The 18,241-nt window shown below is 38.6% G+C and overlaps 1 protein-coding gene across 1 annotated transcript in view; it reads left to right on the top strand.

Moving 5' to 3' along the window:
* Window positions 1-18,241, top strand: part of astn2 (astrotactin 2) — a 306,591-nt gene that overhangs the window by 37,284 nt on the left and 251,066 nt on the right. Inside the window, exon 2 of the mRNA XM_085413994.1 lies at window positions 17,135-17,322. Coding sequence (XP_085270120.1) covers window positions 17,135-17,322 — 188 coding nt within the window. The remainder of the gene's footprint in view (window positions 1-17,134; window positions 17,323-18,241) is intronic.

Below are 18,241 nucleotides of genomic sequence, written 5' to 3'. Positions count from 1 at the left end.
TTTATTTTTGTCGTTGTTGTTTTTGCTTTGTTTTCTGAAAGCACTGTTGTAAATTCCAACTCAAATGCTCCATATGTTATGCTAGCTGGGCTTCTTACAAAAGAAGATGGAGTGCTCCACCAATGTCCTCTATTACTCAGTGTATTGAAAAGGGACACCAGGAAAGGCCCAGCAGGAGTTATTTGTCAACATACATTAAAGCGCTATCCTGCGTGAACCATTTATAATAAGTCAGTTTCCAGCACACCTTCAGGTTTGCAATATAAATAGCATGAATAACATATTTAACTACAAAAAAAATGTTTGTTCACAAGCACGGGCATTTCTGTGGTTATTTTGCAAAAGTCTAGCACTTCCAACACAACACTGAACCATTTCCTCTGACACGTGTAATTTTGATTTGGCTAAATGCAAGTGTCACTTCCATCACACTTACAGTTTGAGATAACTGTAAAGACCCATCAGATTAAAGAAAAGGCCATTATAGTGCGCCGTGTGTCACTCAGCTACTTAGTTATATATTTTATGTATTCTCAAGGTTGTAATCAGGCTTAAAGATACTTGAGCAATTTTGTGTTTTTCTTTTTTGAGGTATTAAAAAATATACTTTAATATATTTTGTACAAGTGAGAAGACAAAAAAAACCCCACACAGACCAACAAATAAGGTTGTGAAATTTGACCATTTTTATAAATAATGTGCCTTCTTAACATGAAGTGAAGGCACAACATTCCGGGCACTGAGACCGTAGTGCACTGCTGGAATGACATTGCCACACCCTCAATGCTGCCTCTCTTTCTACTCTGCATGGTGAGTCACCGTCATGTCATGCAGTTCACTACACTATGGAACACATTTTTGCACAACAATAGAATATTGAGAGTAAAAAAGCATTAATTGTCTAAGATGGGGAATGATTTCAGGTAAAAGCAAAAACGGTTTTTCCTCATGCTCTGGTCCTAAATATAGGCCTTTGAGATACATTATGTACCAAAAATTGATATTATCTACTTTTCCCATCTATGTAAAAGAATCTCTGCATGGTGGTTAAAGCTCGCAAAGGGTTAAACACAGACATTACTAATTCACAAGCATTTGCTGTACTATGGCTAACATTTCGTGTCCATCATAGCAGCTTCTTTCCTTTTTCTTTAGCTGACACTACCTAATCACATCTTTGCGAAAATAATCCTGGGCAATAAAATCAATAGCCTAATTTTTTTATTTATAACAAAGAGAAAGAAAAATGTGTTAACCAAAAAAATGAAAGCGTCCAAACATATAGGGATCCACTACACACTTGTCATCGTGTCCCTTTGCCCCAGAATAGCGAACAACTTGACTTATGATCATGCACATCCACAGTCACCCCATAATTGTGTCATTGGTCACAAAGCCAGTTAAAGTGGACATGTTGGACACAGCTGGGGTATGACACTTCTCAGTGCACCACTGATTTATCTCCGGTGACCGAGTACCCAAGTCAGCATGCCAGTGGTGTAACCATCATTAATCACCTGAGATGCAGCTCATGGGAAATTAATTAACTCTTAAAAATCAGAAGAAGCTCATTATTTATAGCAGCTTATTTATAGCAGAATCTGGGCATACTTTGCCATAAACGCACAACTGAAGAGGAAGAATATTAATGTCTTGAAAAAAATAAATAAAGATGGAAACAAAAAAAGACAGTTTCTCAAGATCAGCAATACATTGTTTCCTATTACTGTAAGAATTTCAACTTTGAATAACCGTCCCTGCACCAGATTAACAGTTGTACCGCAGTATTTCAGATATCTGTCCAGAGGGCAGATTAGTGGAGATGACAGAAAATTATGAAAATGCAATTGGTCAGAGTAATAGCTACTCTTAAAGGTATAGAACACCTAAAGATAATCTGCACAGGTACAGGGAGACCATCAATCCACCAAAGGCCCCACTTGGCAAGCTGGTTCCTGCTACTTAGCTCCGAACGACAGTCCTTTTCTAAGTGCACATGACAAACAAACCTCAAGAGGAAGCACATAAGATAAGAGGAATGAGTTCACTAGCCATAAATAGGCAACGGATTCAAGGATAACCTGTTAATACAAAAATGAATGCTGGATTACTCAAACCTCAACAGTTGAGAATGCAAGCGGCACCACACTTTAGAGAGATGGATAAGGAGCCAGGCCCCGAACATTTAAGTATTTCAAAAAATCATCCAAAAAGAAATTAATCAAATAACTACAAGATTATTGATGGCAGCAGAGGTTGTGCCCTGGAACCATAAGTGAAGAAGACACAGATGGGAGGCTGCCAGCGAAACTACTCATCATGGAACTTGCTGCAGAGATTTATGAAACATGCCATTGAAAAATGACACACTAATGGCAGAGCTGCAAATAATTCTCAGGTTTTAGTTCTACTGAGGACTAAAGAGAAAGTACATAAACTGCTCTGATGATAAGGTGATGGTATAGTGTGGAAAATGGAGGAGGCAGTTTATAGTTCTAAGGGCATCAATCTCAAGGATAATCTTTGTCAAAAGCTCTGTCTCCACAAAAGCTTACTCCTGTCCTTATTGAAATAAGACCGATTTATAATAAAAAAATGATGCCATGACTGAAAACATGTTTTATTCTATTTCAAAAACCCTATGTGTATCATATTTGATACATATATGTTTGTGAGCTTTTTGATATCTCTACATCATCAATATGACTAGTTTTGCCCCAAAAACTGAAATTGCACAATGCATTTTAAGCAATAAATGCCATATGTATCTCCTATATGCTCATCTATAATGAAATTTGTATTTTTTACTTTTTCCTTGTCAGAAGTTTCGATAAACGCTCCAGTTTCAGTTTTCTGGGTATTATTTTATGGTTCAGGTGTTAAGATGAAAAATGTTGCTTTAGAACAAAAAGTCTTGTTTTTTATTTATTTATTTACACTTTTATTTTTTATTTTTTCTAACTTTTTTATTCACTTATTTTTAATTCAAGTATAAAAATTTACATTTATAGATTCCAGTGGTTACATACTGCAGAGGTTAAGACATTTGGCAAGTAAAAGATTCCTGTATTTCTGAGAGGAGACTGAAGGAACGTCCACTTATGTGCTATGCTGATCCTTTGTGAATAAGGGAGCAACTGAAAATGCAATAGCTGCAAAAAAAATTTCCCAACAAATGCTAAAACTAAAAAATAGGACTAATAAAGTAAAACTTATTGACTTCTTTAGGTGGCAATTTTTTTGCTTGTTGCTGTCATTTAAAAAAAATCCCAAAACAACTATAAATAAAGACTCAAGTAAAAATCATGCCTTATTGATGCTCTTGGTCTGTTGTACATTTCAGATAAGTAATTAGGTCCCCATCTCCAGAACACTAATAGTTGGTTTGCCGCACACATCTCATGAAAGTTGTTCAATTTAAAGGGAAAAGCAAATCAATTCGGCCACCTAGTTCAAGCAGTCAATCCAAGCTACAATATCTCATACACACTAACACACCTCTCTGCCCTCACATCATATGCCAAACACACACTCTAATTTGGTGATCTGTTTACATTGCAAATGTTGTCTTGCTTGAAATGTCAGTTCCACTGTAGCCCTGCTGTGCTGCCTGCTGTTTAAACCCCTTCAAGACCCCAACACCACCTGTAGGCTCCAATAGGATGTCTACTCATCACTCCTCTATTTTTCTGTGTATTACAACTCAGGAAAAAAGAAAAATGTTTTCCGCTACTGTTATAAGTCACTCATTTCAAAGTGAAGTGTGTAAATGAAATAGTATAGTGATCATGCTAGTAATGGGGAGCCTGTGCCACATACAACAGATTAATCTACTAATGAAGTGTCAGGTTCATCTTGTCAAGCTAAAGTTAGTCACTTGAGGATGATGTCTAACATCTTTTTTTTTTTTTTTTTAAGATGGCGGCGCGCACGGGTGCAGCGGCTCTTAGCTCTCCAGTTTGGTGCTCGTTTTTACTTTTAATGTGGATATTTTTGAATGTTTGCAACGCCACCATCTCTTACAGTCGCCAGAACCTAATTGACCTAGGTTTTAAATATAGTTTGTATGTTTCTGGCGACTATCAGCGAACACACAACATCCTGGTGGAGATAGCGAGACCGCCAGGGTCACCAGGAAATCAGGAAAGCTAAGGCTGCCTATAGGAGGAGGATTGAAGATCACTTTGCTGACAACGACCCCAGAAAAATGTGGCAGGGGATCAATCACATTACCAACTACAGAAGCAATAACCAGGCAACATCTAGGACTGATGCCTCACTGGCTGAGGATCTAAACCGTTTCTTCGCCCGCTTTGAGACGACCAGGCCCTCAGCTGCCACACCACTTCCACCCGCCCCCAGCACTGGCACACTAACACTCAGGGAGCATCAAGTGAGGTGTGTTCTAAGGTCAGTGAATCCTAGGAAGGCGGCAGGTCCTGATGGAATACATGGAAAGGTTCTCAGAGCATGTGCTGATGAACTGACCGGAGTCTTCACTAAAATCTTCAACCTTTCCTTGTCATCAAACACCGTCCCGCCTTGCCTCAAAACCTCCACCATCATCCCCATCGCCAAGAAGACAGCTGTGGCCAGCCCAAATGACTACAGGCCTGTTGCACTTACGCCTGTAGTGATGAAGTGCTTTGAGAGACTGGTCTGTCAGCACATCAGGGCCGGTCTGCCTCCCACTCTGGACCCCCACCAATTTGCCTACAGGACAAATCGATCCACCGAGGACACTATCACCATAGCGCTCCACACTGCGCTGAGTCACCTGGAGCACCGAGGAAGCTATGTGAGAATGCTCTTTCTGGACTTCAGCTCAGCATTCAATCATATCATCCCGGAGATCCTGGTCCAGAAACTGTCTCACCTGGGACTCTCCACCCCCATCTGCCTCTGGATCAAGGACTTCCTGACAAATAGACCACAGTCTGTCAGACTCGACCCCACCGGTCCAGCACCATCACACTCAGCACCGGGTCTCCACAAGGATGTGTTTTGAGTCCCCTCCTGTTTACGCTCTACACATCCGACTGCTCCCCTACCCATCTCTCAAACACCATCATAAAGTTCGCGGATGACACCACAGTGGTTGGACTCATCTCAAGGGGGGATGAGTCGGACTACAGAGATGAGGTCAACAGACTGACTGAGTGATGTTCAGTTAACAACCTACAACTGAACACCACGAAAACTAAAGAACTTATCTTGGACTTCAGGAAGGGCAGAGCAGACCCGGCCCCACTTTACATTCACGGGAACTGTGTGGAGAGGGTACACTCCATGAGGTTTCTGGGCGTGCAGATCTCTGATGACCTCTCCTGGACTGCAAATACTATGGCGGTGGTTAAAAAGGCCCAGCATCGTCTCCACTTTCTGAGAGTGCTCAGGAGGAACAACCTGGAGGAGAGGCTGCTGGTGACATTTTACAGAGCCACCATAGAGAGCATCCTAACGTACGGCATAACAACATGGTATGCAGGGTGCTCAGCTGCGGACAGGAAAGTACTGCAGAGGGTCATCAACACAGCCCAGAAGATCACTGGCTGCTCTCTGCCCAGCCTGGAGGTCACTGCAAACTCTCGGTACCTCAGCAGAGCTGGCAATATCATCAAGGACCACTCTCACCCCAGCAACCAACTGTTTGAACTATTACCGTCAGGCCGACGGTACAGGTCACATAAAACCAGGACAAACAGATTCAGGGATAGCTTCTTTCCCAGAGCTACAGTACCACCGTAGTAAATAAGCACAAAAACAATTGAACCTATTCCATACCATCACTGTCATTATATTATGCTGCTATCCTGTATATATTGTACAAACTATTGTTTTTTGTACTTTTTATATTTTACAATTATATTTATTATTGAAACCTGCACCAAGGGAGTGGCACTCCAATTTCGTTGTACTCTGCACAATGACAATAAAGGCTATTCTATTCTATTCTATCTATAAGAAGATGAGAATACATATACAATCATATTCAGAGTCTGGTATATACTTGGTTATTTAGCCTTTTCTTTTCCTACATAATGAGATGAGATTTCAAGTTGAACTTCCCCTATAAATCATCCCTGACCTTTTTTGGGTGCATTGAAGAAATCCCATTACATTTTTACAAGGTTACTCTTGGCAAAACAGCATTTCTTCTGGCTTTTATACCAGCACTTAAGCATGTCCCTCACGGTAAAAAGACAGAAAAAAATCACCAAATAAGATCATTTTTATTAAGATGTTTTACCTTTTAAAATCAGACTATTACATAGCCCATTTTATACAGATGTACACATTTAGAGCCCCCCCCCCCATTAAAGCACAAAGTAAGTGCTCTGAGTAGTTAGATGAGCCAATGAATGCAAAGGGCTGCATAGTATTACCCATATTTTAGGAGTTGTGGGTTTCTGTGTGGTTTTCGTGCTACAAAACTCCCGAGTTCAGCTCTTTGAAGGAGACTTTGCAATTATTAATTTATTCATTTAATTTGGAGTGGTGTTCCTCAGCATTGCACGTTTGACAGAGCACTGACCTTTGGGCCTACATTCAAAGCTAATGGTAACATTACTGTTACTGTACATGTTTGCACGCTGCAAACATGCTATCACTAAGAATTTTCTATGTTGTGTGGACATTTGCCTTACTATGAAAGTCTTGAGTTGTCAAACTAACAGCTAGGCCAGTGCCATGCAAATGTGGCACATGATGACATGGATAAGTAATGTAAAAAACAAGTCTGCAATGCAAAAATGGCATTTCACACTGGCCATCAGCAGTTTTTTGTTGTGAGAAGGTAGTGCTTCCTTTGGAAGCACATACACAAGTCATGATGGCAGAATGCAAAGATCTTTCTTAGTCTTTGGAGATTTTTATGGGGGATCAAGAGACGTTTCCCTGCCCAAGCCTTATGAAATATATGGCCTGACCCTCGGTCTTCTCCTAGTTGCTTCAAAACCCTCCAAAGTGAGATGATTTGAGGCAACAGATGCCCAAATCACCTATGGTTAGTTACAAGGATGCAGACACAACTCTCACTTTATTATACAAGGACATTATGGCCCATGGCAATGGACCTGGAACCACTTATCTTGCAGACTCCCTTGATACCTTGAGAAGTTTTACAAAGATAATTTAATAATTTGGTCCGCTGTTCCACAGCCAGGAAAGACTTTGTCAAACCTTGGATTCAGTAGGAGCAATGCAATCATCTGGAGCCTCCTTCCCCACACCCTGAAATGAATACATTTTCCAGGGGAGACTGAGCAGCGTAATACTCCTGAAACTGGAGCACACCCTCATGTCCCTCTTTTGAAAATGGGAACTATCACCCCACTCTGCTGCTCCACAGGCACTCTCCCAGACCTCCATGCTACATTAATTCTACCTGAAAGAGGAAGTGAAATAACAGTTGCACTTTTTATTTTATTTTATATTTGTCATATTATTTTCTGTTTAGAGCAATAACTTAGTCAGTATAATCAAAGATATACACTTTATCAGTGTATTGTTGATTTACTTTAATAATTCCAATTTAACGAGACTGCGTGGATGAGCTTACTTTTACTTGTATGATATCTTAATCTGTGGGATAAATATGATTTGATTGCAAACTGTGAAATCTTTGTTACATTCTGTTCCTTTCCCCCCCACACAACTTCACTTTCTAAACATTCAGTGCCATCAGTAAATATTTAGCTATTTCAATTGTGACCAGTTTCTTAGTATACAAGTATACCTTTGAATACTAAGGAAAGATAAGTAATTGAAAAAAATAAATAAATAAACAGAAATTGCTAACGTGCAACAAGAAAACTGCAGTGGTTTTATCCTTCACATTACATATTAGGAGGATTTAAGCTTTCTTAAACAGTATGTGTTAAGATTATTTTTTTTCCTTTATTTAGCTTTAATTGGAAACAGACTTCACTGTGAGTGACCTACTGAACTTGACCAAGGTCTCAATTGAAGAGACCAAAACAAAGGATTAGTAAATTCTGATGTGTGTATTATTATATTGAAGCCTCCCACATTGGCACTGGCAGACAACTCCCATCAGTGGACAAGCTTTACATATAGTAGGAGTGAATGGGAGAGATGTGAAATCAGAATAGGTCCTGTTAATGGGATTGTAGTGTTTTAGAAGAAGCCTATGCACTCAGCAGATAAGGGGACTGTTTATCCTGTTAATGTGTCACTTTAAGTACATTACGAATAGGAGGGCTCCTGCTCATTTTTTGGCACTCTGCCTTGCAAATCCCAAAAAGCACAATGAGCAAAGTGTTTATAGAGCCACACATTACTCTTGAAGTACTTTTTAGTGGGATGGTAATGTTCTGAAGAAAAGTCCATTTCTATTTACACCTAAATACCCAATAAACATGTCATTTAAAGAAATTAAAATAATATATTGACTTATATTTAAAATGAAGATGATCATGACTTGAGCTCTAGTGAAGTCATGAAGCCATGAGCAGATAGATAGATAGATAGATACATACACAGTACTTGGAGGCATGTACATGGAATTGCATACCCACAGGCATGATATGATAGTTACACAAACAATATAGTGTATTCAATGCTAATGAGAGATAATCCAGGCTTCAGCTGAGCCACACAGTGCGGTCAGTGACAAACAGCTATGTGTTTATTGAATTTAACTCTTAACAAAAAGGTTCTTAGAGATCTGTTAGTTCAACAGTAAAAGAAATCTTGTTTTATAGTGCCTTTCTTGCTTTGCATTTGTCTTTGGATAGTGTTAAACAATATCTATAGTTAGTTAAATAAAAAAAATTAAAAAATAATACAAAATCTTTAAAAAAAAAAAATTTTCATGGTATTTAACTTGTTTTTTGTTTTGTTTTGGGGTTTTGTGCATTTTTGTCACACTTAAATGGTTCAGATCATCAAATGAATTTTAGTGTAAGACAAATATAACCCAATTAAATACAAAATAACTTGTTTAAATGGTGACTTAATTTGTTATGTCACCACTTACCTGGCCCTGTGGGACAAAATAGTTACCCCATCTTTTTAAATTGTGAATTAACTTGGGTTAACATAGTTTTCTTTTAAATCTGAGTTCAGTTTCGTCAGCCACACCAAGAACTGATTACTGCTAGATCAGCTGAATAAAGAAGTTAAATAGAACCTGGCCAATGTTCAAAGGTCTGAAGGCTGCAGAACACTGTGAGCAGTGGTGAACCTTCCCCAGAGCTCCAAGACTGCATCACATAGATGACAAAACCTTCAACACCATGCGAACTAAAAGAAAGATTGTATGTGTATCATCATTAGGATGTGGATTTGTGTTGGTGTGTGCAGTGTTGGGGTAATTCGTTATGCTACTCTTTACATTAATTTCTTGTTACTCCAATAAATGATCTGAAAACACTGTCACATACTCTAATTACCAGTTAACCATATAAACCTTAGGCTACAGTCCCAGACAACAACACAAATCTCTATGCTAATATGGACACACATATGATCTTTCTTTTAGTTTTTAGCCTAAGTATGAACACAAACCTGACAACACAATGCAAAGAGTCTTCAAAGCCATTGCTACAGCAGTTCTATGGCAGAAATATGAACAGGTAGAAATGGAGGCTTCAAGGCTGACTTATCATCAGTTTTTTACCTGATACTAATCTGGCTGCTTGGCATTCACAGCTTTATCATCTCTCTGGGTTCTTGGCTATTCAGTTCAATTCAATTTTAATTATACAGCACCAAATGACAACAACAGCCGCTTCAATGCGCTTTATATTGTAAGGTAGACCCTACAATAATACATACAGAGAAAAACCCAGCAGTCATATGACCACCTTACAATATGAGCAAGCACTTTGGCGACAGTGGGAAGGAAAAACTCCCTTTTAACAGGACTAAACCTCCGGCAGAACCAGGCTCAGGGAGGGCCGGCCATCTGCCGTGACGAATGGGGGTGAGAGAAGGAAGACAGGATAAAAAACATACTTTGGAAGAGAGCCAGAGATGAACTTTTCTTTAGCATTCTGTCTGTGCAGATGCTTGCAAAGAGCAGAAGTTGTGTTAGCAGTATATTGCAATTGTTTCCTGGATACAGTTTCCACTTTATCATTGCGCTGTTGTCCTTTTGTGCAATAAAACTAAAAGTTATGTCCATAGTTCTGTTCTTGAAAAAGCTGTATCGCTTCACCACTTCACCATTATCCTCCTGCACACACACAAACTAAAATCAGGTGACTGCAGCAGGACGTGCGTAGGGAGAAAAGTGATTGTCTGTTTGACACTTTCTTTCGGTCCGGTGTGCAGGTAACTGAAGAACCTTTGTAGTGCAAGTGATTGCATAATTGTAACTGCACTGTAAATATTGAAATTAGTACAGTAACATGTTACATTACTGCATTGCGGAAAAATGAAATGTGATTACAGTAATGCATTGTTTTGTAACACTTTACACCTAACACTGGGTGCATGAGACTGTAGTCTCAGGTTTATATTTTTAACTGGTAATTATGTGACAATGAATTTCAGGTCAATAATACTTTTTCACAGCACTGTACAAATGAGGACAGAATTATTAACCCCCATGTGTCCTGAGCAATTCCAGTTCGTTCTTATTTCAGCAAATCTCTGAAAGTCCTCCAGATTTTCCTCCTCCTGGATCTTCTGGCATGGACCTCGGTCTTCAGTTCACTCCACAGATGTTCAGTAGAATTAAAGCCAGTCAGTAACAGTCACTTCAGTCTTGAGGTGACTGTTCTTCACCAGCAGTAACTTTTGTTTAGTTATGCTGCTAACTGTTTGAGGGTTTCTTTCAAAAAATTTATATATCTTTCTTTTTTCGTGATTTCTTCCACTCTGATGAAATTCACAGTTCGAGATACCACTGAAACATCTACACAGGATAATTCTCCCACCACTGAGTTTCCCGGTGGGTAAGGTACAACTCACTATGTGGCCAACTAGTTTTGTCTCATCTGACCAAAGGACACATTTCCAGTATGTGTAATCTTTCTCAAGGTTGTCCATCAGTTTGATTTGAAGGAGTATCTTCTGCTTTTCTTGGTCTCCAATCTTGCAGTCCATTCATGTGCAGGGTTCTAGTGTTGTTTTTCTTTAACAATTCCCAGCTTGGCTAAGTCCTTCACTGTCTTGACAATTGTCCTGGGGTATTCAGACACACCTCTCACCACTTTTCTTTCCAGAGCCTTTGAAATCTTGTGCTTCCTACTTCTGCCTGGCTTGTTCTGTGCTGTGTGGCTCTTTTTTTAATTTTTTTGTGATACTTCTTACTCCAGTTCTTGACAGAGTGACAAAGTGTGTAAATTGTAAGATAACAATGAGTTCTAACTTGATTTTACAAGTACTGAGCATTACAAAGTTAAAGCACACCTGCTATGTTGAAAACCCCTTTTATGTGAACAGTTACTTTCACTTAACTTCTATGATTTTTGCTGTGGGGGGGAAATGTATGAACGATCTGTTCAATTTAAGTCACTCACTACAATTCAGTCCTATTTTTACCCAAACCTTGGTTACCTGTTTTCAAATCACAAGTCAGCTTCTCTTTTAAGCTGGAAGTCTGACTGGTGATGGCTCAAAAATTGCAATTGGTTTTCTGAAAGAGGTGGTCAGTTCACAGTCCACCAGCTGCTGCTGTGATCGAACACAGTGGGAGGTAGCATGGGTTTATACATCAGCTATAAAGCTTTAGTGGTACTACACTGTTAGGAGTTCTCGTTAGCACAAGATTGTTCAGAGGCGCTTTTAAAGAAATACAGAGACAAAATTGTTGTTATTGTTTTAAGTTCTGTAATAGTTTTCCTACAGCACAGATTAACTGTAATTGGTGTTTTCCTTGCTATATTCTGTGTGCAGCGCAGTAATGATATGCATTTAGAATGTACTCTAATAGTCACTAAACAAACTCACCAAGTTATGATTAATTTAGAGATGGTTTCACATAATAGAGCCATTAAGAGAGTACCATTACATTAAGCACATTTAATCATCACAGAAGTCTCTTCAAACCCTTTTTAAAAACTTCCCGGGATAATAGGTAATAATGTAGAAACTGGTGATATTATTAGTAGATATGTTTGTCTTTTAACATTTCATTTTGTGAAATGCCATTGAAGAGTATAAAGTGGCCTCTGCAGTGGCGAGCATGTGGGGAAGTGAGGTGAAAACCAGGTCATCCAGAGGAACAGGTGTTGAGTCAACAGAATTGGATCCCACAGTGCAGATTGAGCGAGGAAGTACAGCAACAGTCTGATGTGCTGAATGTAGAACTGTACTTACAGCTTTTTCTGTACTTGCTTTCTCATTTACTTGTTTTCACTTATTTCACAATTTAAATGATCGATAGAAAGTCCAGAACTTAACGATGTAAAAATCATCGTTAACGCACTAACGTATTACTTTGTTATACCTAGTGTGATCACCATAAGTGTGTGGAAGCTCTGTGTAATCAACACTGACATTTTCTGAAAAAAAACCCCTTATGCTTTTTTAATTGTGCTCATTTCAATTGATCTTTATGTGAATTCCAGCTATTCCATTAGTGCTCATAATGAGACATTAGGGTGGCGTGGGTATTAAACTGGAAGGAGAACCCTGCTACTGTAGCCCATCCTAGATTTGCCTAGATAGTCCTCCGCACTCAGGGTTATTATACATGGTAATTGGTATTTTACAAGGTTATCACATCAGCAGCAGCTAGTGAAAGACACAATTTTAAAGCCTGGTTGTTCTGAACATTTTCTATTGACAGTCGACAGTTGTGTGAAACTGAAATGAAAACATACCAAATGTGCCATTGTCACAGCTGACAGGAATGTTTTGTGGCAGAATTTGAATGTCTAGAAGGTATGGCAATATATAGACTGTTAAATATTTCTCCCCTTTTTCTGTTTCCCACTCTGTTTGCCTCTCCATTACACACACTCTCACCTCTCCTTTTCTGTCCTCGCTTTCATTTTCTGCAGAGAAATTTGAAGCCAGTGATTCCATCCTTTTCTCATGTAAATTATTTAATTTTCATCTGCCTATTGTGTTGTCATCCATACTATAGGCAGCCTAAGCAGTGAGATGTGGGGTGCAATCAGCCATAGAGTGACACTTTATGCCACGTATGTAATGACAGGCAGCAAAGTGCCTTTAGGGTGCCAGCTTTCATCAAAGTAAATGTTGATGACATGTAGTTGTTGCAGAGCTGACGAACTGTCAAGGAGCTGTCAGGTTTGCACAATCACTGACACTGCACAGCTATGATCACCTTTATAATGATGAATGCTAACCTTTTGGGAACATGTAGTTGTTTTGTAGGCAAGCAGAAAAATGTGTGAATGTATGGGCATGCATATGTTAATCAGCGCCTTTGTAATTAGATACAAGATCTATTTTAAACTCACGTCTGTCAGACTTCTTCAGGTAGGGACTCATACAACCTAGTTGTTCTTCTATTAGTACTTGTGATATTGAAGAAGGAGTCATACTGTAAGGTGTAAGCAGTGTGGCTGTCTGAATTTAAAGGACACTGCATCTTCAATTTAAAGCAAAATTTCTGATAGCAAAGTCAGTATCTCCAAAATTGCTGCTCTTCCCTGAGCTGGAAATAAAAGCACTGAAAACTGATTTAAAGATGTATTTAGGTAATATGTTTTGGAGATGGTCCATTGACACTGAATTAGATTTTGACTCTGTGGGCTCATAGATTTTTAGAGATATTGTATTTAAATGAGTTCAAGCTTTGAATGAGAAAAATATGCCCAAACCACCACTATGTTAAAATCTTTCTTGTGCGTGTGTCATTCATGGTCAGCAAGCAGTTCCTAGATTTTGCTGCTGATGTCTGGAAGACATCATTGCAGATCTTTGCACTGCTGTTCAGCATACTCTGCCAGCGTACACGGTGAAATGTTTCAATGTGTATTTCATTTTTGGATAATAGTAAAGGAGATTTGTACAACAAATATGGTTGCCAGATTAAATTGGTTTCACCCATTTTAGGTCTTTTCACAATTTATCCATTTTTATTTTTTATTTCTTTCATTTATCCAATTCGGGAACATGGAGGGGTTGGAGCTTACACCACTGACTACTGCTCTCTGTGGTAAATAATTGGAACTAACCTTCATCCACTGTTTTGGCAATTTCTGAGCCATCTACATGTGTTTTCCTCCAATAACCACTAGAGACATAAATGAGCCCACTGCAAATTTTGCAAAAAAAGACAGTTACAGGTTTAAAAATGACAGAGGAGTTTGAGTGCATTCTAACTATGCCATTTCCAGCTGCTAGCAACAAATATTTCTGGCCCAACTTCACCTACTTCCAAGGTGCATGGAGAAGACAAAGATCTGATGACGTGATGACTCCAGCGTCACTTCAAGTAATAGGGAACAACTTTATTAAGTGACCAACGCATTTTGGCTTTTGGGCTTCAATGAGGTCATTGCAAAATGTCGAACAGTTTGTGTTTAAATAAAAAACAGAAAGAGAAAAAATTCCAGGTGGACCAATCACACCTTCACAAATAAACGAGCTGACCAACTGACATTTAACAAGGTGTTTTCGCTAATTGGCTAATTGGTTAAGCCACACCCCAAATAGGTTCTGTACTGAACCACTACAGATTAAAAGGGGAGGGAAAAAAACCAAAACAAAAAAATCCCTGCATGTCTTAACGTAACATTTCAAGTGTATTTCCATGTTTAAGTTGCTGAGTTGTCAGTATTTTACTGTAACAGAAAAGCAGTGTATTGTGTGTCTCAACCCTCCGTCGCCAACCCCAAACCAAAACCCAGACAGATTCTTACTAGTTACATATTATTGTATCTTTTCTTTGTTAATATTATCATCATTATTATTATTATTATTATTATTACTATTTTGAGTATTTTGTGTAGGAAGAATGAAGAGCTATCGTGTTGTCATCCAGGCCTTACTGTTCTTACTCTGTGTTGGTGGAAAACCTCAGTGTCATCAAAAGTATAACTCTGAGAGACTATCCTAAGTGGAAATCACTCTTGCTCAAGGCAAAATTTAAAAGAATGTGGAAACTACAGTAAGTCCAAAATTGAACTCAGCACGTCTAGTCTAGGCTTGCAAATTGAGGAGGAAAAGATGAAAGATCCTTGAGGAGAAGCAGATTAAATTAGGCAAAGAGAGAAACACAGTAAGACGCACAGTGAGCACTTATGATCACCAGGTTTTGTAATAAGAGTTCTGCTGACAATGAGTGCTGAATAGATTTCATTTATACATTAAGTACCTGCAGAGAGGATTTAGAAAAGAATAAGAAGACTTTATCAAGGATTTTAAGCTAAGCTTTCAGTAGTTCTCCTCCAACTGTTAGGCAAACTTGTGAAAAGTTAAGAGGCCAAATCAGTATTTTCACTTTTGTTGCATAGTGTTTCATGGCCAGTTTTATCCATGCAGAATCAGACATATGTGAATAACAGAATTTCTATAATGTATTTTATCTCCTACTGAAACTTTATGAACAGATAGCCAATAAAAAAGTCACAAGCATTTTAAAAGAGGTTAATCAAGATGTGCCATAATTACTTTGTGATTCATGGAGACATTTCTTTCCTAGTCTATGAAATCGGCAATACTGGAATTTCTTTGGGCTGTCCTTGGACACAGTTTGGCAGTATTGCTTACGTGTACACACTTAACCAGTGTGTACATGTGCACGCACTCATGCACGTGTACACATTAATAATGTGCCTCCTAATGAATTACAAGTAGACCTTGAGGCCATACACCTATGTCCCACTAACGTCTGGCTTCATGCCCAATGACAAGCCTCATAAAACAAAAGACAAGGACAGACACACACACACACACAGACACACACACACCATTCTTTTGTCTTAAAATAGTCTTTCCTCATCTGCATAATGATCATACAGAGATACACAACAACCTCACAGCATCTACTGTTTTAGAAACTTCCCATCTATTCTGCATGTGACTGTAAACTGTGTCTTTTACTTTTCCACACAGGAACACTTTTAATCTGTATCAAACTCATTGTCACTGTTGTGTAAAATCAGAGTCAAAATGTGTAAGAAAGGTAATATTGACTGGAGCTTGGCAGGAGACAGTAGCATCACAGGAGGTATGTTACTGGTGGCCCAGCAGACAAAACTTGACCTCTCACACCGAGAGATGGTAAAGCACTCTCCCTTCATCCTGCAGATTAAACATTAAGAGATGAATAGCCAGCAGTTGTAGGATTTAAGAATGTCACACCCTACAAAATTTTATCATAAGCTGTAGTCAGCAAAATTATACAGCATTTCCCAGGTCTTTTGCAAGAGTGTGGACGTTTCAAGTGCACTTTCACAGAGAAGAGTTGCATTTAAGATGTGCATTATAACTTAAAGCAGTTTTTTATTGGATTTATGTATAAACTGTCAAATAATTCATCATCATCATAACCAAAAATATTATTATTTGTGCTTGTGAAATGTAATAATTGCCTCTGTGCAGTCCACCTCCCCCTTCCCCCCGACAGTTAGTAAAAAGGATAAAATAGGGAAAATAGTTATTAATTGTGGTCTACACGACTATATTTTTAAGTAACTATAACTGTGCATATAACAACATGATTTCTACCATGATGAACTGTCATTTTCTTATGCAGTGTCTGTTCTGCGCATTCTCCCCCTGCACCTAAAGGCCTGTCTCAGTGCTGAGCACAGCTCATGTAACCCTCCCCTGCTGCCCGTGTCCTCTGACCCAGAGTCAGCAGGTTAATAACCAGCTGTATCCAAAGCCATTTGTCATTTGCTACCTGCCACCGATAGAAGATGTCAGTAGATGTCTGTGCCCTTGTCACCCAGCCACATGACAAATACTGTATCAAGCTTTGTAATCGGAGGCTCCCTTAGGCTTCTCAGTACTGCTCTACTGAGCAGCCATGCACAAAATATATGCACACATAATCCCGTATGATGTTACCGTTATTTGTTAGTTTCTTCAGATCAACTGAATGGATGTGTTTTCCTTACAGAGTAACATTAGCAAAACGTGTCCTGTACACACAGACAGTCCATGTGCATTGTCTTATTCATAAAAAACAAAAAATAGGCAAAAAACATTTTTTTCTCTCTCTCTTTGTTCTTTTCAGAGATGTCTGGTACTGGGGAAGAAATTTCTCAGGTACATTGGAAGCAGCAGTGGTTGGAAAATGGGACACTGTACTTCCATGTGTCCATGACTGAGTCTGAGCTTTTAGCTCAGACCACACAACCTACTGCCCGGGAACCGGCCCACGTGCTGCATGAACACATGCATCTGCTACACATCTCAGTTATGGTAAGTTCTAAGCACTAAAAGTGAAATATCTGTGGTTGTAGCTTTGAATGCATGTCCAGCATGGCAAGTGTCTGTATGCAGAAATAGAAATATTTTGTGGTCCTCCAAAGTTTTGTCCAGCTTTTGAATTGTTGACTGTTTGTGGTGTGCAGACCTTTATTTTTTTTCTTTTGTTGTTATTTATTTGTTTCATTCTTTTAATATTGTGCTTTTATTACTGTGACATAACAAAAGGTCATTTAAATAAAATGTCAATTTTGAAATCACATGGTGCGCTCTAAGGCCTACACACAGATAGGTGTTCATATTTTAAAAAGGTTTTTACAAAATCTTTCCATTTTGTAGAGGCTGCATTGCATTTTATTCTTTGTCAGACCAAAGTATGAGCAAAAATTTAATCCACAAAACCGGTGTATCTTATACTGCTGTAGCTGATAATACACTAATTTACTAACCAACCTACTACTAGTCATGCAGTGTCTCCTCCTCTTTATTATTGAAGATCATTCAGTTCAATAAAGAATAATCAGCACTGATCAGGGACAGATACAGGGAGTGCATAATTATTAGGCAAGTTGTATTTTTGAGGAATAATGTTATTATTGAACAACAACCATGTTCTCAATGAACCCAAAAAACTCATTAATATCAAAGCTGAATGTTTCTGGAAGTAGTTTTTAGTTTGTTTTTAGTTTTAGCTATTTTAGGGGGATATCTGTGTGTGCAGGTGACTATTACTGTGCATAATTATTAGGCAACTCAACAAAAAACAAATATATACCCATTTCAATTATTTATTTTCACCAGTGAAACCAATATAACATCTCCACATTCACAAATATACATTTCTGACATTCAAAAATAAAACAAAAACAAATCAGCGACCAATATAGCCACCTTTCTTTGCAAGGACACTCAA

The sequence above is a fragment of the Rhamphochromis longiceps genome, linkage group LG7 (assembly GCF_057381845.1).
Source record: "Rhamphochromis longiceps isolate RC_006_pf linkage group LG7, R_longiceps_female_GT1.1, whole genome shotgun sequence".
Lineage (NCBI taxonomy): Eukaryota > Metazoa > Chordata > Actinopteri > Cichliformes > Cichlidae > Rhamphochromis > Rhamphochromis longiceps.
The sequence above is the reverse complement of the archived record's forward strand: the minus strand, read 5'-3'. Positions and strand labels throughout refer to the sequence as shown.